Here is a 22,923-nt window from a genome sequence, read left to right as displayed (position 1 = left end):
TTTGGGATAACACATGAGAGTTTGGAGAAAGGAAATGACAGGGATACAAAGGAATCCTCTTAGTGTACAATTTATGTAACATACTTTGATACTGGACTGATACTGTTAACAAGCTTAGCTCTTCAGGATTTTGCAACACCTAAGAAGGAGTAGGGTTATCTAAACCTTCTGTCTGTGAGAATTAAGACCCTTCTCGCAAATGTGTCCCACTGAGGTGAAAGGTCAAAGCCAAAGGCATGGAATCCACAATTACAGCATCAAGAAATGATGAAGAGGGAGATGAAGAATTCTTTAGGAGGTGGAGTTTCTGTGTCTCTTCTGCATTGGTTATAAAGGGTTGAGAAGGCTAAGCAGAAGCTAAGGGAATAAGGTAGTAAGGCAGAAGGCCTCTACCATGTTCCTCCTCTTCCTCAGTGTCACAAGATTTGCCTCTCTCATGGTTCAGAGTGTCATGTTTCTTTTTCAAGCAGCTTCCTGGTTGCCATAATAACCTGCCTAAAAGATGTTGACAACTGTCCTCCCTGTTAGGAGTCATATAGGATGGATCTTCTCTGTCACTTGGAATGAAGATCAAGAGACAGCAGAGTCAGGAATTCACTATAGATAGTAAACATTCCAAGAAGTTGGACAAAGTGATAAAAAGCCCAACTTACAACCTAATGATTGGCCTGGAGATGGCTATAAGGCTGGAGAATGAGGAAAGTAGAATCCAGAATAGATTACAGAGTATGCCACTAAGAAGTAACTTAGAGTAACTTCTGGGACCACTCTGAGCATGGCTTATCAGCTGCTCCACACCGGAGATAGTGCTCAGAGCTCTCGCCTCTGCACCCTGCACGCATGCGTTGCCTGGAGTCCAGATACCTAAGAGAGAATCCTGTTATACTTGTATTCTGGCCAAAAACCTTCCAAGGGTTTTCACCCAATTTAGCAGTGGTATGCTGCCTTTGCTTTGGGTTGAACTTATTTTCTCTCTTTTTTTAAAAATCCTTTATTTGTGGGGTATGCAGAAGGGAATTATTTCTACACACAAGAAGAAAGAAACAATTCTTGCCCAGGAAAATGGTCATCTGCCTCAAGACAGCATGGAGACATAGAAAGTGTTATGAAGTATGGGATTTGTAGCAGGTGACATCTATAAGGTTTGTTCAGGAACAGGCTAGAGGTCTCTAGAGGGCAAACCATATCTGCTTTCCTCTTGGCATTTTCCTGGCAGGTATAGACTACTGAATTAATATTTTACTTGTACTTTGCATCAGAAACGGAATTTATCTCTAACTCTGCATTGTCTCATCAATGTTTTAAACAAGGTCATATTTCTCTGGGCTCCCAGGCAGCTAGCCATGTCGGAGGAGGTCAGTTCTTGGCACCTGGATCATGAGTGGGTTTTCTGTGATGTCATTGAACGTGCTGCTGTGCTGTTTCCGTTCTGTGGAGTGTCCACACAGCCAGCTCGTGTCTGCACTCCAGGTCATTTTCTGGAGTATTCCATGTCTGGGAATTGTGGTTTTGGAGAGGAGTGATCCTTGGCCAAGAGTAGGAAATATTTCTGGGGAAAGAGATGGTTGTTTGTCTTTGTGCTTCTGTACCTAAAGCTTGATCTGTCTTCTGCTGTTACCCACCCACCCCCCCGTCCCAACTTAGCAGACACCAGACTGTAAGCATCTGGAAACACCCTATAGGCAGAGATACAGTTAGATTGTAGCTATAGTTCACGAATGAGTAGGTTGGTTAGCTACTTACAGTCTACTGATAACTACAGTTTCTGATAGTGTTTATTCCAACCTGTCTATTTCGCTGTGTATTTTTGACACATTCTCCCAGCATTCATGGTGTGCTTGGCATACCACACCCTGGTCCTTCATTTATGACCAGAGAATAGTGTCCATGTGCACTGTATCAAACATCTGACATGTCTTTCACAGACCTTTTTCCATTTTATGATTACAATGACTTACTGTGATTCACATTTCACAGATGCTCAAATGAGGTTTATAGAAGGTGGAATAAGTTGATCCAATTCCGGCAGAAGTTAAGTGGGAAAGATGAGAGTCAAGCAGGTTAGGTCCACTGTGTATCTGCACCTCTGAGCATCCATCATTCTCTGCCTCCTCTCATCTGATCCTTGATGGTCCCTCAACAAGGTGGTCTGTAATAGATGCTGTCAATTACTTGGCTTCTCCAATGTCCCGTGCATGGAGAATACAAGATGACACCAGAGCATTCCCCTCTGACAACTACCTTCATTTCCCATCATGCTGCATTCTAGTGTAGTTATTCTGGCCTTTCAGAAGGCAGAGAAGGAATCTTTTTTAGATTTCATCTCACTCTTTCTTTTAAGTATATCTATTTAAATGCCCCCCCAGACCAGGACTTTCTCTTCAGCTTGTACTTAACTCCTTTTTTGACCTTGTTTTATCATTCTATAAGTAGTTGGTAAAATGCCAGGCTCTCTTCCTCACAAGCTTCAATTCCCTTACATTGTTCCATGTTTTTTTCTAACCCACATACTTCTTCCTACATTCTGCTGGGATGGAGAACAGAAGGAGAGCAAAGTCCCTACTTCCACAATGGAGCTTCCTTCATCTGAAAAGATTAGATTTGTTTGTAAGAAGAGGGAATGACCTGGGTCCCTAGACATCTTCTGACTTTATGGCATTCTTGTATGTTGATTTGAGCAATGACTAGTTTTGGTAGCAAGCATGCTGTTCAAAGCTCTCAAGTCCCCAGGAGAGGAAATAACCAGACCAATCCTGAGTAATAAGAGCAATGATAGAGGAAGTACAACACCCAAACTGAAAATATACTACAAAGTCATCGTGAAAAAGCCCGCATAGTGCGGGGCCCTCCAAGTGGAATCATAGACCAACAGACAAGAATAGAAGCCATCTGATTTTTTTTTTTTTTTGGCCAGTCCTGGGCCTTGGACTCAGGGCCTGAGCACTGTCCCTGGCTTCTTTTTGCTCAAGGCTAGCACTCTGCCACTTGAGCCACAGTGCCGCTTCTGGCCGTTTTCTGTATATGGCGTGCTGGGGAATTGAACCTAGGGCCTCGTGTATCCGAGGCAGGCACTCTTGCCACTAGGCTATATCCCCAGCCCCGCCATCTGATGTTTTAACAAAGGTGCCAAAAAAGATACACTGCAGAGAAGAAAACTTCTTCAACAAATGGGATTATATCTAATTAAAATGCATCCACACATCAAACAAAACAGACACGTCTCTCATGAAACACCCAGCGAACACTATCGTTTCTGAAGGACAACTACAGAGCAATGAGAAGGCCGCTGCTTCCAGACAGCTGTGTACGTTGTTTAGTTGTGAACAAAGACCTGAAAAAGAACTCATGACCTTGGCTTCAGCCAAACATAGGGTGAAAAGTTTGTTGCAGCATAGACCCTGGGACTGGCCAGGCACGGATGGGGAGAGAAGCCAAAGGAAAATTAACTCAGAAACAAAATTAGCCCAGGACTCAGATCCATGCAGAAGTGTAGCCAAATCCTTTCTAATACCCAATCTTGGCATGTAATTATAGATCAGGCTATGAACCCTCAGGAGGTGGGATTTTTCACTATCTTTTTTTTGGTACAGATTTCCAGGGCAAACAAAAGTAGCTTTAAGACCGTGTAAGCAATCGGAGAGAGGCATATGTCCTGACCACGATATTTATCATCTTTTACTTCACTAAATAATTGGATAAACTCCTACTTGTCCTATTCCTAACGTACTATAAATCATACCCATATCAACAAGCCTTGATAGAAAAGAGCATCATGAAAATTTCAAACTCCTAAAGGACTTGACGACTACATCTTCTCATGAAACAAATGTTTCCAAAATATCTTCCTATTTGATTTGCCTATCCAATGCATTAAACTGGAGAGGGCCATCTTCTTGCCTCCCAGTGTATGTCTTACACAAACTTCTTTCCTCTCGTGGAGGAACCAGGACCTTGAGCAGCCATGCTAACTACTAGAACCAATCATTGCTCAACATAAGATAAAGCAATGCACACGGAGTCAGAGGATGTCTAAGGCCCCAGTCACTCCCCCTCCTGGATCTCATCTCTTCAGGCCAAAGAAGCCCCATCAAAGAAGTGGAGACTTGGCTTTCCTTGTGTCCATCATCCCAGCATCCTCTTGAGGGCCAGCTATTCTTCCTCTCTGTCCCGAGAAGAAAAGTTCCCTCACCACCTGCAGTTCACCAGGCCACAGAGTGGCTGAAAATGCCAGTGGTGAGGTCTGCGTCTAGGACTGGGAAGTGCACAGGTGCTTTGTTGTTGTTACGTCATTTCTGTAGGGCATGTTAAGCACACAATATACTAAGATACGGAAGATCTAGCTAGGAATGTCTGAGCTCTAGTCAAGTCCCCCTAGAAATAGTATTTCCTTCACCATGGTAGCCCCGCATGTCATGCCACCCTTGAGGTACAAAACAAAAGGTGACTCAGCCATGCTACAATGAGACGTTTGTAAATGGGGTTCCACCTGTAGATTGCAGCGTTTCTGAGTCTTAGAACTCTCCACAAACCCCAGGCCTCTGTTATCTCTTGCTGCCTATCTACAAGACTTATTTATACAACATGTGTGCGAGTGTTCTGTCTCACAAGTCACAGGTGATTAATAAAACTATAGCCTGAGATGCAGAATGCAAGTGATAACCAGGGCACAGTGAACTTATTTCACACAATTATGCATTTATTTTATTGGCGGTTAAGAGAAATGGGACTCTACGGAGCATCCATCACCAGCTCTTAAGAACATCTATATTGGTGCTGGGATTTAGCTCAGTGAAAGAACCAATGCCTGTTGAGTGCAAGGCCCTGAGTTCAATACTCAGTTCTGGGGAAAAAAAGAAGAGAACAGCTATATTTTCTTTCATTGCTTAGACTTTGCCCAAGAAACATGAAACAAGAAGTTTTCATCACAAACACACTTTGCTATTGAATCTCTTCTTCACTGGTCCTGGTTTTACACATTACACAGTAAATGGACCAGGATCAAATACAATAGGTCTAAAAGCCCAATTTCACATGCTAAAAGAATAAGTCTTGCCTCTTTTTTTGCCAGTCTTGGGGCTTGAACTCAGGTCCTGAGCACTGTCCCTGGCATCTTTCTGCTCAAGGCTAGCACTCTACCACTTGAGCCACAGCGCCATTTCTGGCTTTTTCTATATATGTGGAGCTGAGGAATTGAACCCAGGGCTTCATGTACACGAGGCAAGCACTCTACCACTAGGCCATATTCCCAGCCCAGTCTTGCCTCTTTATTCTTAGTGGATAACATAAAGGGCAGGAGTTTATTATTTCCCCCCTTAGAGGAGATATTCCAACACGTCTCAGACCTCTAGAGAACCCTAAAGCTCAGCAATGTAGCAGGTCCCTGAACATTTGCAGATCTTACATGGGTCTTACACACATGCATGTGTCCTATTGCCCCCATAAAGTACTTTTTATAGTTTTATTTACTAAGACTAACCAGAATGTCATCAATGCAACAGAACATGATATCCAAATGATTCAGGTCCTTCCAAATCACATTATGATGGGCAAAAGTGATACTATTGCTTTGGGATAAAATGATAAAAATAGGTAAAATATATCCTTGAGATAAACAGTAAAGGTATATTTCTGACTCTGTCAATTGAAGGAAAATATATCTGACTGTCCTTACTGAGCATTTCTATTCATCTTTTAAATGCCTTTTTACCCTCAGGCTCCCAAGAGCCACTCTTCCTGTTTGTGATGGAATTCCCAGTGAATCGTGATCTCTCTCCATTCCCAGTCCACCATTTATACCAGTGCTGACCTGAAAACATAGGAGCAGCTGTCTCTGCTCAGGAGCTGTGGTTTTCCCCCACCCCACTCCCATTCTTAGGCTTATTTGAGGAAACATGGGTAGGAGGAGGTTGTGGTTCTTGCCCACATCTCTGATCTGCCTCCAACACTGTGGCTCCCTCCAGCACTGCAGAGGTAGAAGCTGCTGTCTTCAGGGCTCAGATTGCTTATGGTCAGAGTTGAGAATGTTAGATTTGGACGGCTGATGGAAAACTTGTCCTTAGAAAATCCACTTTCATATCCTTGATTTGCACTTTCAATCAGTGTCAAGCTGTGTCCTAGAGGCTGATGGTACCAGAACATCCTGGAGACTTGGCTGTCAACCCAACACTGGATTATCATGGAGGTCCCGTGATGACTTATGTCCATGCTTGGCATTTGATAGACGAGAATACTGAACACAGAGCCTGGTTTAAGAGAGAAAGAGACCCATGAAGGCAGCCAAGTTAGACGACAGTCATCACCTCAGACAGAATAGTCTCTGGTTTATTTCTCCCAATATCACATCAGCTTCCAAAGGACCCTGGGGAACTGCTTCCCCTTTGGTTTTTACTCTGTAAGACCTCTCTAATCTATTACCTCTCCATTCCCTCAAGTAGTCTCCTCATATCTCTACTCAACTTTAATACTGACCCAACTCCCCTCCCTATGAGTTGTCTACCTCCTCCCAGGAGAAGTAGCAAGAGCGTCCACATCTTCAAGTGATGGTTTTCCCCCTAAGAAAAGGTTAAACTAATAAGTTAAACTCAAGTTCATCTTTCCTCGTTTGGATGTCGTTGTTTGTCAAACTGCTCTGTTCACCTTCTGCAGTGCAGGTGAAGTTTCTGCAGGATATAGAAAATCACTCTGCCCCCTAGGGGAACGATGTGACTCTTCATTTAGCCTAGGTCTTCATTCACACTGAATACTTGCATCTTGCCTCCTGCCTACCATTTATTCATTCATCTTCACTGAGCACCACGTGTGTTCTATTCTTTATGTTTATAAGAAAGTATGGGATGCAACATTGGCCTTGGAAAAATGCAGGTCAAATTTTAAAATAAGAAGGCAATTTATTACAAAATTCCAACTATTATCTCCAACATGATTGTCCCAAAGGAAACTCCATATTCCTCTTTTAACTTACATACAACACTAACACTGGCTTTTATTTCTAAATTCCAATCTGCCAGTAAATGATATTCTTTTGTCCTTTAGGCTCAAGAATTCAATAAGCATTTTTTTCTCTTCACCTATCTCCTTTGCCAATTTGTAAATTAAATGCTCACAGAAACATAATACCAACTAGTCAGAAGCATAACACCAACAGAGACAGATTTCAAGCTCAAGCGAGTGGTTTGTGGGTTTGCACAGATAGCAGGCTGACTGGCAGGTTACTTGGAGGGTGGTTATAGCAAATCCAGGTGCAAGATGTTTGCTGGGACACAGTAATCTTGGTGAAAATAGAAAAAAAATGGTAAAATTTGTGAGGTACTTAGAGATATGTGGGACATGGCGATGGTTCAGCTGTAGAAGGACATCAGAGAGGAGTTAATGATCTCTGCTATATTCCTGCCTTGAGAGTGGGTAGCAGGAGAATCTACTAACTTGGGGAAAGTGCTGGATTCAGAAAATACCTCAGGAGATAGTATTCCTCCCATCCCACACAGTGACGAAACACCCAGGAATAGAACCCGGAATGTGAGACCAAATGTTGTTACAAGTGGATTGGAAGAAAGATATTGAGTTTGAGCAGCAGTTCAACTGCATTTGGGGATTTAAGCTGCGGGAGGAGAAAGGAATCCGAATGTTATGCCTGGCATTAGACCCAGTGCAGTGTTCTTGTCTAGCCTGAACTTTGCAAGGCTCTGCGGCATCATAGGCTATGATCAGGGTTGTCCCATGGGTGTCACCCACTGTTGAGAGGCTGCATTGGTTGGGAGTGGTAAGAACTTCCCTGGTCACTAGCTTTGTGGAAAGTGTTTTCCCTGGGCTGGGGAGGGGCCTCTGGAGGGCGGAGTCTCCTTCCTTCCCTGGCTTCCCTTTTTGTGCACAGAGCAGCTGGCTGTGCTCTGCTGTGGATACACTGCTAGCACAGAAGTACACGGAGCTCTGGTTGATGCTGGTTGACTCCAGTGTCAGGGGAAAATTCTTCTTCTCTTTTCGAGAGACTTTGTACCCACCAGGGATGTCTCCCTCATTGGTGTTGTCAGTATTAATTGAATAGTAGATCAGCTTTAGACCCAATCCTGGATCTTTTCGATACCAATACATAGCATCATGGTTCATATTCTGGGAACAGGTCACAGTCAACTTCTTTCCAGTCTTGGTGATGAAGTGTCTTGGGATCTGGGTCACTTGGGTTTCCATAGGATCTGTTAGGGAAGGAGACAGGGGTAGAGACAGCCCAGGGACATCTGATGAGGTGGCCTTTGGGAAAGGTGTGAGCTGCTGTTGGGAAGCCACTGCTACAGTTTGCCCTTGTGTTCCAGGACTTACCTGCTCTCAAGAGACAAAGGACCACATAGCTGAGGAGTCTGGTGTTCATGTAATAAAATCTCTGCATCAGGCAGGGACCTACCAGTCCTGGGGTGCTCTCGATGGCTTCTGCAATGTTTGTCTCTTACACTACTTGGACCTCAGAGACATATTCTGTATTTAAGCCACGCCCCTTCTTATTCTGGGGCCAAAGTAGACAAAGGTTGTGCTTCCATCTAGTCTGGGGACCTCTGGGATTGCTGTCATGTTCCTGAAGCTGCTTGTTGCTATCCATGTGCCATGTTTTCTTACCAATACACGCTTGTAACCAAATGGTCAAATATTTGTGTATTTCGAATCTTTACGGTACAAATTGACATCACATATGTGATTAGCCTACCACTTAGAAATGTGAGAACATGAAGCTTACACTGTGTTATTAAAACTGTTTTGCTATTTTTAGAAGTAATTTCTACTCTCTATAAAAAAATACCCAATACCTTCCCAATTTTTTCTATCCACTGATATATGCATATTTTTGACAGTACTAAGTACCACTTTGTCATTGATAGGCCATGTCTCTAGTCCCATTTCTCACTGATTATCTTTGGGGATGTTTATGTATAAGTCATTTCAGAATGTCAACATTAACTGATGTGTGGGTTGATGAGTACAATGCATCCTGATCAGTGTGTCTGGTCTTCCACCCAGGCTCGTGTCTGAGCTGTGATCCACCTACTATAGGCTTCCTGTCATTGCTAGGATCCCAGGTGCCTGCCACTGGGCTCAGCTTCCCTCCTTACAGATGGAGCCTGGAGGACTTTTCTGGCCACACTCACCTGCTACCTTGGTCCTCCCAACCTCAGCCTCCCATGGAGCTTGGGATGACAAGGTGCTATCCACCAGTGCCCACATTTTAATCACTAAATTTAAAAGTTGACTTCATTTCACTGTGGATTGTTTTGCCATCCTGTTCTACAGTCCATCACCCTAGAAACATGGCTCCTTTGCCCATCAACCAATAAGACTTTGTTGTGACTGTCAGAGCCAGTGGATATAGACCCCCCTCCCTGCTGCAAAGTGACATTTGGCTCATCTTCCTTCCTGTTTCTCCTCCTAAGGAGGCTGTTGAATACTAGAGGTTATCTTCCCCCTGGTATACCTTTGAATTTTATGTGTGTATGTGGGGGGGGGGGGGAGGAGTCCTCTCGCTTTTCTTTTTTACTTTCAGTTAAGGTATAGTTTATGAATGCAGCTGTTCATATTTCCAGAATACAATGCAGTATTTAGGCCAAGGTGTAGCTTTGAGATTGTCCTAGTTAAAAAGCAAAATATTCTTGAAATGGAAGGAAGGAAAGGAAACAATGTCTCAGTCTTCCTAATTGCTTCCACTCAAAGTCAAAGCTTCCTTGACCCCTTCAATATTTTGCCAGATTATTTTCCCCTCCAGGCAAGGATGAGCCCTCATCTCAGTTTCCAGGGTTAGTCCCTCCCATGGGGAACTCTATCCATCCATTTCCATCCCAGGCAAGTGAGGGAGGCAAGTGGTGGACGTCATGGAATTGACTCAACAAGTGGGGAGGGGCCTCTCTCTTCGTAATCCTCAGACATCTCTTTCAGGAAACAAGTATGAGGAGCAAGTTAAGCTCTGCTTCGGTGGTAGGTGTGTGTGTGTGTTACCCAGGAGACCTTTCACATCATAGCTATGGGTCCCTGCGTCCTAGAGGAGAACAAGGTGGCTTTCATGACCCTCAAAGCCTGCTGAAACAAATCATTTTATACCACAGAGTAAAATGTTGCATCTTCAAAGATTTTGCAGTGAAGCTTTATTCACAAATGCGAAGCTTACTATCTATTGATTATTTCCCAGGTGCTACAGTGCTTTCCACATTGTAATTATACTTGAAAAGGCAATCTTTCCCAAGCACTCTTCATACTAAGTGAATAAAAATCTAGGAGATTATCAGACTGTCTTCTTATCCTTTGGCAACCGAGTCACTCTCCCTGGACACGTGGCTCCTCCTGTCTTCCCACACATTATGATCCTCTTCTGGTTGATTCTTTCCTTCCCTGCATCTACCAAGACATTAAAATGATCCCGGTGGCTTCAGTTCCAATGATGTTGCAATAAGACTCACTTAGATACTAACCACCCTTCCTTCTTACCCTCTGATTTCTCTTACTCAAAGCTACCACATTCAAGACATTTCGCAATGGAGGTCAGTCAGTCATGTCCCTAACAACACAAGTGGGGGGAAAAAAACAGAATCCTATAGATGGAACTCTGAAACATCTCCCTCCAACTTCGACATTTTAATGTAAGATGGTTCTTTCTATTCTTGCTCTCCTGTATTTTCTGAGTCTGTCTTCTTCCTGCTTCTAAGCATCACTTAGTAAACAACCCACACCACCCATCCACTCATCCTGACAACAGTTTCTTGGTCAAAAGAATCATACTCATATTTGGTCAATGAAAAAATTTTTCAGGGGCTGGGAATGTGGTTTCACAGTAGAGTGCTTGCCTAGCATGGCATGAAGCCCTGGTTCGATTCCTCAGCACCACATACATAGAAAATGGCCAGAAGTGGCGTGGTGGCTGAAGTGGCAGAGTGCTAACCTTGAGTAAAAAGAAGCCAGGGACAGTGCTCAGGCCCTGAGTCCAAGCCCCAGGACTGGGGGGGGAAATTTCACAAAACCTCTGTAAGAAAATACATGTGTTATCCCTTCAATATATAGCAATCTTTTCTTTGGTGTGATTTTGAGCCCAGGTAGCAACTAGACTTCTAACTGTACTTTGAATCCTATTTTACTTTATTTATGCTTGCTCTTTTAGTTCTGGGGAATTTTCTGTGCCCTATATTTTCCTTTCCTTGGTGATCAACCTTTAAAAGACCTCAAGGAGAGACATTTTCTTTTAACTAATGATACCAGTATTCAATATTTTCAAGCGTTCATGTCATGATGTGAGCTTTGGTGTTTATGTTAACTGATATGTTAGCGGCCTCTAGTGGAATATCACTATAATAGGCAGTGATCCCCACAATCTGAAAAAGAATTCGACTAGATGACAAATAGGAATTAAGGTTGTAGATGCGATTAGGACTACTAACCGTCTGACCTTAGTATAAAAAGTCTATTTTGTTTATCTAAGTCAGACCAAATCAATCACACAGATCCTGAAATCACAGAACCTCCCCTAACTGGGTTCAGCAAAAGCTGTGACTACTAAACATAGGTCAGAGAGATGAAGCATTGCATATTGGCTTTCAAGATGGTAGAAGGGAACCACGGGTAAAGAAGGAAATCATCTGTTAGACTTTTGGAAAGAAAGGCAGCCTTTCTGACACCATCAATTTTAGTCAAGTGGGACTTGTATTGGATTTCTTATCTTCAGAACTCCAAGATAACAAATCTGTGCTGTTTGAAGCCACAACTTCAATGCCTAGAAATTAACCACAACCCAAACTATGTAGTAAGACATAGTAGGAGAGTGATCCAAATGAGGAAATAAACTAAAGAGAGTAACTGAGAAAGGCCCTTGGGTGGTGATGGTGGTGGTAATGGTGGTATGTATGTGTTTGGGGGGAAGAGGAGGAGGGGAGGGTGTTCTCACAAGTGAGACAACAACTTCCACCTACCACTCAGTAAACCACAAGCACAGAGGAATTCATTTTTAAAAATGTTTTACTAGACCCTAACATTTTGAGACTGTCCCCAAACAGAGCCTGATGATGAAGCTAGCTCACAGGTTGTATGCCCAAGGGCTTCTTTCTCCTTTGTCCTCCTGAGTCAGTGTTGATTCATCTTGTATTTTGATGTTTCTTATCAACTACTTAAACCCTAGTTTAGTGGATAAGATGGAAGGCTCGGAAGGGAGGTTGCTTGGGTTTGAATATTGGTTCTGTTCATATCTAGGCAGTAAGGAAATTGTTTTGCTGTGAAGATTTCAAGTGCATTCATGTTAAGTGGCCACATACCTAGTTCATAGTAGTTACTCACTAAATCTTAGCTTTCAAAAGGGTTAGCTAATAATAACACTACCATTGCTATGAACACTAGCATTTCAGGCTGATTTTGATTTTTGAGTGGGAATTAGTTTAGATTATTTATTTCATTTCCCAACTAAAAGATCCTGTTAGAAACCACATACTGCTGACTTCATTTTGTTGAGGAGGGAATCGCCTTTCCAGAAGTGAAGTAACAGAAAACTTGCAAGTGGATCAGTTTTGAAGATCTGTACTTTCAGTTACTAATTTTGAATTTTTGAAAGTTATATATGTATATTTTTTTGATTTTTTGAAAAATTCATATGTAAGTTTTTGAAAGAATTTAGGTAGTACCTTTGTTATATTTTCGTTCTCTCTTCACCTATACAAATAAAACCCTATATTATTACAAATCTTATTGATATATATCCTAATAGAACTGTTCTCTATTTTTTTTTCAGGAAACTCTGAGTGCTCTTACAGCAAATGGCTTGCTGGAGGCCCATTCTCTTATCTCTCAGTGCCTGGGTATCTCTTTTCGGAGTGACTTTGGTAGTATGCCTGTGTTCCTTTCTAGATGGCATCCTTTCTTTTCCACATTTATTTCTAAATGGATTTTCAGACTTTAGCATATCTCAAATGGTTCCAAACAGTTCATTATTGTACTGAATCATTTTTTAAATGAGGTATAAATCTTATTATGAGAATTATTGTTGGATTTTTAGGAATGACATCTTCAAATAAACATTTATTATTTTCAAAGTAGACATTTCATCCAACTGAGCACGATTTTGATTTCAACAATTCTTTTCCTATTGCCAGACCTCCTACCTTTCTGGGAAGAGAAAGATAGAGAAAGGGGCTTTCATAGCGTTGGTATTGTTCTATGTAAGATGTGTAGGGGAAAATGGTTTTTTGTTGGATTAAACAGAAAAAGTCATATGTAAGTCAACAGAACAATATTGTCAAAGAGAACATGAATATGTCCAGCTTCTGAATCTGATTCAGAAGAGCTTTTTATAAAATTCCTGTGAGAAACCAAGAGATACGGTGCTTTCCTGAGATTTCATTTCAAAATTATTTGCTTCTTTTATAACCATTGCTCTGTTTAGTTTTTCTCTCACATTAGATTTTATTTTGTTAAACAAAATCTTCCCCAAATGTGTTGTATTTCCTTTAAGCTGTCAGTTTATTTGCAGAGAACTGTATAAAAGATATTGTTTCTACAAATGTACTCTATCAAGATGTTTATTCTCCCCTTGTCATTTCTCATTTATTATATTTGTTCTCTGTCTTTTAGTTGACAGATGGATTTTCCATTCCCCCCAAACAATTAGCTTATTTATTTTTTCTTAATTCTAATGTTTTCATATTTTCTCCCTCATTAGCTTCCGCTTTTATGTTTATAAGTCCATGTTTCCGCTTTCGTGCTGTTCAGAGTAGAAGTCTCCAATGCCTCTTAGAGGGTTGGCATGAAGGCATTCACTGGAGTGGAGCTCTTTCTCCCTGAGGGCTCCCAGAAGATGGAGTCCTTGGCCGTTTCCTGCTCTAGATGCTCCTGCACCCCTCTGCTCAGGGCCTCCTCCTCCTCCATCTCCTAAGTTCCTCACTCCTGTGTCAAAATGATGGGAAAGGAGAGGGACTCTGACGGGCTAGACAACCAGTTTAGCCAAGAAATAATTTAACACGAAGAAAGAGGTAGAGACAGTCAGGGAGAAAAATGAATGCAACTTGTCCTGACTTTTTTTGTTGTTGTTGTTTTTGGTGGTTGTTTTTGCCAGTCCTGGGGCTTGGACTCAGGGCCTGAGCACTGTCCGTGGCTTCTTTTTGCCCCAGCCTAGCCCTCTGCCACTTGAGCCACAGCGCCACTTCTGGCCATTTTCTATATATGTGGTGCTGGGGAATTGAACCCAGGGCTTCATGTATACAAGGCAAGCAGTCTTGCCACAAGGCCATATTCCCAGCCCCTTGTCCTGACTTTCAACTGTATAGTCATCAGGCAATTGTCAAATATGGTCTCAATTTTGGCAAAATTGTGAAACTGGCAAAACTGTGTACAGCCTCAGCTTGAGCGATGCCATCGGCTAGATGCAGCAAAGGTCAGCTCCCACAGTGGAGCAGAGGGACCGGGTTGCCACCTTGGTAGAGACTGACCGGGGTGATTGCTCAGCCCACACTAAGGCAGGAAGAGTCTGGGAAGATTTACAGTGGGTGTCTGTAGGTTTGTACGAGGACTCTGGTCCTTTTAGTGCGCTGAGCGGTGCTCACAGAGCTCTCTGTGCTTACCACTGGCACAGAGGAACCAGGACATGTGTGTGGGGCTGGAAGACTCCTGTGTTTGGGGAAATTGCTTTTCCCTTGTTTTGGAGACTGTTGACTCTGAGGAAAGCTTTCATTTCCCGGTGACATTCACACCATATGAATAATGAATCAGCTGTAGTTTCTTTCTTGGATCTTGTAGATACTAGTACATTTGGACTCATATTTCGAGAACATTGCAGGCTAACCTTCTTTCCTATCCCCATATTGAAATGTTAGGGAACCAAACCTTCAGGAAGAGACAAATCTTAGCAACAGAGTCCAGGATGGGACCTAATTCTGAGCCAGGAACAAATCCTAAACACAAGTGTTCCTTCATGATTTGAGGGGATAATGCATCTCACCTTCCACCAAAAGGTCAAAGACCAGAGAGCAGACATACAAACCCAGTGGCCAAGGAACAGCCAGGGCTAGAGCAGACAACTCTGGTCCTGGGGCAGGAAGATGGGCTCTTGCTGCCGCTGCTGCTGTATGAGGAGGACACCATTGAAGGGTTCAATTGAGACCTGAGTTCCACAGTCATTTTGCGCAAGTAGTTTTATGTGTATCCTTCACTCATCAAAGAGCCAATATTTTTGTTAGTTTTCCTCACCCAAAGAAGGATTGCTGTTCTATTTATTTACATTAAATATTGACTTTTTAATAAAAGATCCAGCAACTTTTTAACTGGCTATAAAAATGAAGATTATAGAGTTATGAAATGTTGTCATAGTAGCATTTGACCTGCTTATAATAAAGGATGGAAAAGGAAGAGATGAGTTGAAGTTTAGAGAGTAAAGTGGAAGGATCTGCAAATCCAGGAGAGAAAAAAAAACATGGAAAGGAAGGTCTGAGTGTGAAATGTGGTAGGGACCAGACAAGGAACAGAATCATGAGCTTTAAATGAGGCAGCTATGTAGACAAAGGTGTGAAGAAGTTAGGGCACTGACAGGTATCCTCTGATTTCTCTGAAAATACAGAGGTTTGTGACTGTCACTCAACTTTCTCATTTCCATCTCTCACTGACTTGTTCAGATTTTATGAACTGAAGCTTCAACTGTAATCATTTTATTTTCTGCTTTCCTTTACTCCACCAGTGACGGCAAAACAGCACCTTATAATCTATACCTTCACATGCTGGCTAAAGCGTGTGTGTGTGTGTGTGTGTGTGTGTGTGTGTGTGTGTGTGTGTGTGTGTGTGTCAGTTCTGGAGCTTGAACTCAGGGCCTGGGTACTATCCCTGAGCTTCTTTTGCTCAAGGCTAGCACTCTACCACTTGAGCCACAGTGCCACTTCTGTATTTTTTTTCTGAGTAGTTTATTAGAAGAAGGTTCCTATTGTCCCTAGATGAGACACACTTTAAGGATGAGTGAGGAGTTGATAAAATGGCTGGTGTAAATTTGTATAACTGATACTGAAGATGAGAAAAGAGAGAAGGAAGAATAAGAGAGGTACAGGTGGTAGATTTTGGAGTAGATAGGAGAAGTTCAGCTGATATTCAGATAAAGGAAAAAATTGGAGAGCAAGATAAACTATTCCCTGGATATCCAGTTTAAAATATTGTACCCAAAGACCACATTTTCACTATAGCTGTAGAAATCTGTGGAACAGCAGTTGGGATTTTTTTTTAATGCTGTCTATTAACGCTTTAGGAATGGCTAGATATAGGGATGGATATATGCATATATATATTTATATATATAGTATGTATATATATATTCAATTAAAATACAGTCAATTCAATATCTTGTCTCACTGGAGTCCTTCTATTGTCCATGAAGTTTGTAACAAAAAGAGATTCCAATGAGGAGAAGAGATAGATATGAAGCTCAAACTTCATACCATGGCTATAGGCTCACCTGTTGTCAGACGAGGCAGAAGAAGAAAGGCAGAGGGCTTTCCAGAGCAGGGATGAATACCTCTGGTTCATTGCTTACCCTGCCATAGCAAGAATGGTCTGCAGCACTAGGGTTCCTATTCGTACAGGATGGAATTCACTTTCAAATCATTTCCCACACTGACTGTTGAGCTTGGGAGCTGAGCTTCAATGCCATGACTGAATTCCACCCCAAGTGCCTTTTGTGAGATTCTGTACCTGGTTTCCACCATGCTATGTCAGTGCTTGGAAGTTCGAAAGGCCTGGAAAAAATATCACTCACCACCCTGTTCCACACTTTCAAAACTAGAACTCTGGGCATGAATCTACATTACTCAATAACCCAGGTAAGATATATGTTTATAGGAGTATTTAAATTGGTGCCTAAAATGGTGAAACCAGAAAAGTAACCATGTGCACAGATTTGTACATTATCCTTTACATATTCGGACTCAAAACTCTGTCAGGTTTTAAGGTTTTATTTCCCCTGCCGCATGCTCATATGTATGTTTAGAGAATGTAGTTCATTTTGCCCTAGTTCTCAATCCATCAGATATTAGTATTATATGATAACTCTAAACACATATCTTTTGGGTCTAGTAAAGCACTCTTCTCCCTGTTTCTCTCCCACTCTCTCTGTCTCCAACTTTGTGTTACTCAAACATATTTTATTTATTTTAAAAAGACTTGTTGGTGGGAGGTGTGGAGGACTTATATAGACATGCACAAAACTTCAGAAAATATGTTTCTTTGGAGAAAATTCTGAAGATCTACTCGAAAACATATTTGAGTTTACCTCCTGCTTTCTTCCCACCCAACTCCCTCCCATGCCTTCTTCTATCATTTTTCACTAAGTTAGAAATTGTACTAGTGTTCCAAGGATATAAAATTAGAGGTACATCACACTTCATCTAAAGAACATATAGTATTCTGAAGAACCAGTGAAATGGAGAAAAAGAATTCTAAAAATTACCACAACAGTTTAGCAATGCATTCCTCAAAAGGGAAGAGCTCCATCTTCTTGGTCTATAAGGACTAGAAAAACCTTTCTAGATAATCTTATTTTTATATGGAGAATTGAAGATAATAATAGAAGTAGAAGCCAAGAAGTAACCAACTCACATATAGGAGGAAGCTTTTGCAAAAATATACGGCTGTACAATTCAACTCGCACTATTGACGTGAATATAAAAGGTCCAGCTGAGCTAGAATCTAAAGTGCTGGAGAAATTTGGAAGATGTGTCAAGATTTCAAGATCCTGAGAGCTGTTCACAGGCTTCATGCGCTGGGTATAGAGTGTTAGACATGACCATGCTGGTGGCCATGTGTCAGACAGGAAAGCACAGGAAGTAAGAGCGTGGCAGACCTGTGATCAGAATCTTGTATTGTTCTAGGAAATAGATAATCTAAGAGGGTTTATACCAAGCATGTGCTATGAGTTAGGAAGGAAGAGGGTGATTTGGATGAGTATGTATGCACTAGTCTTGATGAGTTGCTGTGGCTAAAGACATCAAGTACACCACCTCTTTGCACTGAAGCCCTTGGTGATGTAGGTGATGTAGACAGGAGATCTGTCCCTCCCCACACTTAGGACAATTCCATAGGCCCTCCCAGGTTCAGAGATTCCTATGTAGACAGTGAACTTCATTACTGATCCTCCTCCCAAATCTTGTTTTCTAATAGCCTAGTCTATGGCAACGTGGGATATAGCACTAGCATAGATTGTGAGAGCTCTCGGAACAGGCGATCTAGAATGGTTGTTCCAATTACTAAGCAGAACTACAGGGTATCCAGAATGTTGGTATGGAAAGGTGAAGAGTCAATAAATGAATTCTTTGTTTGAGTTTCCCATTGTCATACAGGTACTCAATCAGTGAGAAACAGCGAAGTCATTTTGAAAGGCCCAATTGGGAGTCTTTATTGGAGAGCCGGTGACTGCAGGTGGACTCCTGTCTCAAAGAGCTACAGCCACCTTAAATACACTTAACACTGTTAGAAAACAGCCATGAGAGCAGGACACTAAGGAAAGAGCAGAACACAATCCCAGACAACCAGATCAACTCCAATGGAGAACTGAAGTGGGATGCATGGTGAGCCAGGAGACACGAGGCATGGCATATTGGTGCCTAAGATAGCCCAGGCCTAAATAGGGTAAGGGTGAGGGGGCAGAGTCACAAGGAGCTTGACAGTCTCGAGAGTTTATGGCACTGGATTGACAGGTCCAGTAAACCGTTGTCCAAGGGGTTCAGGCATGCCCCTGACCTGGGGGTGGGACTTTACCTTCCTTTACCACAAAGACAAGCTAGCACCAGTGAAACCCAATTTCCTATCATCCATCACATGGCCAAGATGGCACCAGTTAGATCCAGTATCCTTATTTCACCATGAGTTGGAATTGGTTTGCAATGTCCTTTGGACAGTTGGTTAGTTGATTTTGTTGGTAGATAAGTTATGAAAGAAAGTGTCATGATGATGGGCAGGAAAGCTGAGGGAATATATATACTAAAGGAAGCAGGAGACAGAGGGAAAATACTCAGAAAATCTACCAGAGATCGCCAGAATACAATTAAATGTGGTTAACTGCTTAAGAGAGAATTTCTGCACAGAAGAGTCTATTGATAAAGTGTCCACGGGAAGTAGAGAATGAAACTCATGAGAAAACTGTTTTTTAAGGGGAAATTAAATGAGATAGAGCCCACAATAAGATTGAGCACCAATAATCAAAAGAACCCCATGCTTCTTTGCAGACAGAAGCTGGCAGAAAATGAAATGAGTTGGATTCTTGCTTTGTGACCAGTCACCTGGTCCTGTGGATTTCTTACTGAAATAATCAGAGCTTCTGCCAAAGCACTTGGTGAAGCTTTTGGTTGGATCTGAGCCAGACTTTTACAGAATGCTCTGGCAATCCTTGATTAATTGTTATTGTGCTTGGACTTTACAGGCTCCAAGGAGGGTACTCATTGAAGAAGAACGGGGATTAGTCACTGACTAGAAAGATGATATCTCTATGCTCCTAGCTTTGGCCCCATTTTTGGCACAGAGTTTTATTTTTTTTAATTCACTACATCCAGATAATAATGTAAAGCTACCCACTCTTGTAGATTAAAATTTATCTGAGTAGAAACCAAAGTGTGAGACCGTAGATGAAGGATTGATGTCCTTTATAGATCACGTTCTGTTGTACTACAGCTTCTGAGTTTGATTTAAGGAAATGTGCTTAGGCTGAAGTTTTAGAAAACAAGATGGTTTGTTCTTATGTAAACACAAGTAAGTGCTTAGCTTGATTGGAGCTCAAGGGAACTGGGAAGGGGAAGACGGGATAAGGGGCTGTCAGCAGGAACTGAATGGAGATGAGGACGTTATATAATGAGTGGAGAACTATTATTGAAAAGAACGATAAAGGTCTACATTGTATTTGATATCATAGGAAATGGTTTGGCCTTCAGAAGTCAACGTATTTCATCAGAAGAGTGATGACCTATCACTATGGGATAGAAGGAAGACTGTGGTGTTGTGAACTGACTGCTAGCACACCGGTACAGGGCCCAGTCTCCTGGTTCAGAGGAAGTGATTTCCAGGCTGCAGGGGAAATGGGGGGATGGGGTATTTAGTTGAGAATTTATCCTTGGCTATGTCTGTTCAAGAATTTGCTGACTTTACCTAAGGCCTAACATATGAAACTGTAACCTCTTTGTACATCACTTTGACAATAAATAAGAAAAAAAAAAGAATTTGCTGACTTTAAGCCAAGTGTCTGTGATCCTAGCTACTCAGGAAGATGAGATCTAAATATCCCTGTTAAAGCCAGTCCAAGTCCGGGATCCCTTCTGCCCCACCTCCACCTCCCAACCACTGAACACAAAAGAGCTTACTGACTTTGGAAGGAAATTAACAACTGAATGACTTTATTCTGGTACTGCTGATACCAACAAAACAAAATTGCATTCTTTTAGGGATGCAGTCATCTTTGTTTTCTGTCCTATCCTTTGGACCAGGTGCTTTGGAATAGTTATAACGTGGGCATCCAAAAAGCCTAGCAGAGAAGAAAACAAACTAAAGGCAAAACCCACGGGAGATCCTGACTTGGGGGGAAGAAAGCTGTGATCCTTGCGTGGAAATCCCAAGACACAGAAATTCTTTTTGTGCTCAGAACTTACCTGTTTCCAAGAGGCAGAGATCTACATAGGAGAAGAGGCTGGAAACAAGGCCAGTAGAAGTAGCAAAAGGGTGATGTGTTTTCATTCCCCAATACCAAGCTCCCTGTAACGTGATCTTATTGTATAGGAATTTGATAGCAAAGTACAGAGAAGCCGTATTTTGAGGTGTTGAATTGGGTGTCTTAATTAGAAAGCCAGAGACTGTGAGCAGACAGACACATGTTGCCCCCAAATCTGCAGCCTCTTATACCCTTAATATTGCTAAGAAACTGAGTCACGAGGGTAGGGGAGTAAAGAAAGAGCAGAAAAACAATTTCAACAAAACTGATCAGTGGGGAGCTGAAGAGGGTCACCAGGTGACCTGAGGAGAGTCAGGAGGCACAAGGCATGGCACAAAATGGTGGCTGGGCTGGTTGGGACCTAAATAGAGTCATGGTGAGGGGGGCAGGGTCACAGGGAGCTTGAGAATCTAGTGACTTCATGGTATAGGTCTGGTCAATCCAGTAACCTAAAGTTAAAGTCCCTGCCCCTGCCTGTAGGAGTTCAAGCATGCCCATCACCTGGGGAGTGACTTCACCTCCATCCACCAAGAAACCAAGATGGCGCCAGTTAGACCCAACTCCCTGTCATCCACCACATTGCCATCATGGCACCCGTTAGACCCAGCATCCTTATTTCAATCTCTCTACAAACACGTTATCCTCATGCTGCTGCATCTTGCTACTGCAAAGATGCATCATTTTATGGAAATGGAAATATCTGCCCAGAGTAAACATCAGTAGTTGATGTCTTGAAAGTTTTTATACCAAGTTTTGTAACACATACCCATTGCATATGTATTTTAGAGAGTCTTAAAATAAGTGTAATGTATTTATAAATACAAAAATTAAATTAAAACCTTGTGTCACTCATGGTCAATGATTACACAGTTCATGCCTTGAAGATACTCTTTACATCTCCAGTTTTAATCTTACCTCTTTCTCATTTCCTACATAGTCCTTGCATTTCTTTCTTAAACTGTCATGTGTATTTTTATGCTCATCACTGCTGATGTCTTGGGAGAGAGTGAGAGAGAGTTGAATATCTCAAATCGACAAACATTGCTATATTGGCAATAAACGACAGCTCTGGATATGTTTTAAGAGATATGCAGGCATGAGAGAGAACTTTATGCATTTGTGTGTGAGCCTCCAGGCTTATAATTTTGAAGATCCCTGTGGAGGTATTTAGATACATAAAGCAATCACTGTCTCAAATCACTAAAAAGTGATGATGCAGGTCCATGATGGGCTGTGTGTGTTAGTGTTGACAAAAACCGGAGGAGAAACGTGTGTGCATCTCTGAGACACTGGACATGGAGTACTGAACAGACAGAAAGAGCTTTCCACTCACTTTGAGTTAAGGGGGGAAATATGAGAAGCAGACTTGGGTCAATATTCTACTCTCATCTATGTAATTTTATGAAATATGTGGTGAGGATTGAGTTCTGCCTGAGGAGCTCATGACTCTATCATTACTGATCCTTGCTTTTTCTATTGAGGTTTTAAACCTAGGGCTAGAAAGATCAGTGTGGTCTTTATGAGTACACCAATGATTGATGATCTCTGGTGAAACTCTGACTCTCACCCTGAGAGCTGGATGAAAAGAGACGACTTACACCAGTTAACTGCCGTCACTGCCGTCACTTCCGTCCCTTCCGGCGGAGCACAGCACCTGCTTCCTGAGTTAGGTGTGTGATGGGTTTGTGCACTGGGGGAAAGGAGCTCTGCGATGCTGTGGCCTGGCTGCTGGCGCACAGGTACAGGGCTGCATCGCCTGCCTCACAGGCTGGGATCTCCAGGCTGCAGGGGGAGTTGGAGGGGCATTTAGCTGAGAATCGCCCCTTGGCCGTGTCTGCTTCTTGCAGAAGTTCACTATTCTGAAAGTACATCAAAAACGTAAACTCTTGCTTCAGTTTTTGCTGATACCAGTAAACATAAGCATGTCCTTGTTTGGGGGTGCAATACATCTTTGCTCTCTGTCCTTTCTCTTTGGCCAGATATCTTGGGGTCTGGGTAACTTTGGCATCCAAGAAACCTGGAAGAGAAGAAGACAAAGGGAAAACCTATATGGGTGTGACACAAGGCAAAGTGCTTGTTTCTAGGGTTTGGAAAGCTAAGGAGAAAGGTTTATCTTTTACGCTTGGGACTCACCTGCTCCCAAAAGACAAAGAGCTACACGGCAGAGGAGCCTGGAGCCCATAGTCATGCTGAAATGGCGACAGGATGATGCACTTTCATTCCCCAACACCAAGCTTCCTGTGACGTGATTCAAA

General features: G+C 42.2%; 1 gene segment (V, D, J or C); it reads right to left on the bottom strand.

Moving 5' to 3' along the window:
* Positions 1-8,418, bottom strand: part of LOC125347236 — a 248,507-nt gene extending 240,089 nt beyond the window's left edge. The window contains 2 exon segments of the C gene segment in view: positions 7,900-8,189; positions 8,314-8,418. Of these exon segments, the coding sequence occupies positions 7,900-8,189; positions 8,314-8,380 (357 nt within the window).
* Positions 8,419-22,923: the final 14,505 nt, after the last annotated feature.

The sequence above is a fragment of the Perognathus longimembris genome, chromosome 2 (genome assembly GCF_023159225.1).
Source record: "Perognathus longimembris pacificus isolate PPM17 chromosome 2, ASM2315922v1, whole genome shotgun sequence".
Lineage (NCBI taxonomy): Eukaryota > Metazoa > Chordata > Mammalia > Rodentia > Heteromyidae > Perognathus > Perognathus longimembris.
Note: the sequence above shows the minus strand (reverse complement) of the source record. Positions and strands in the feature narration are given on the sequence as shown.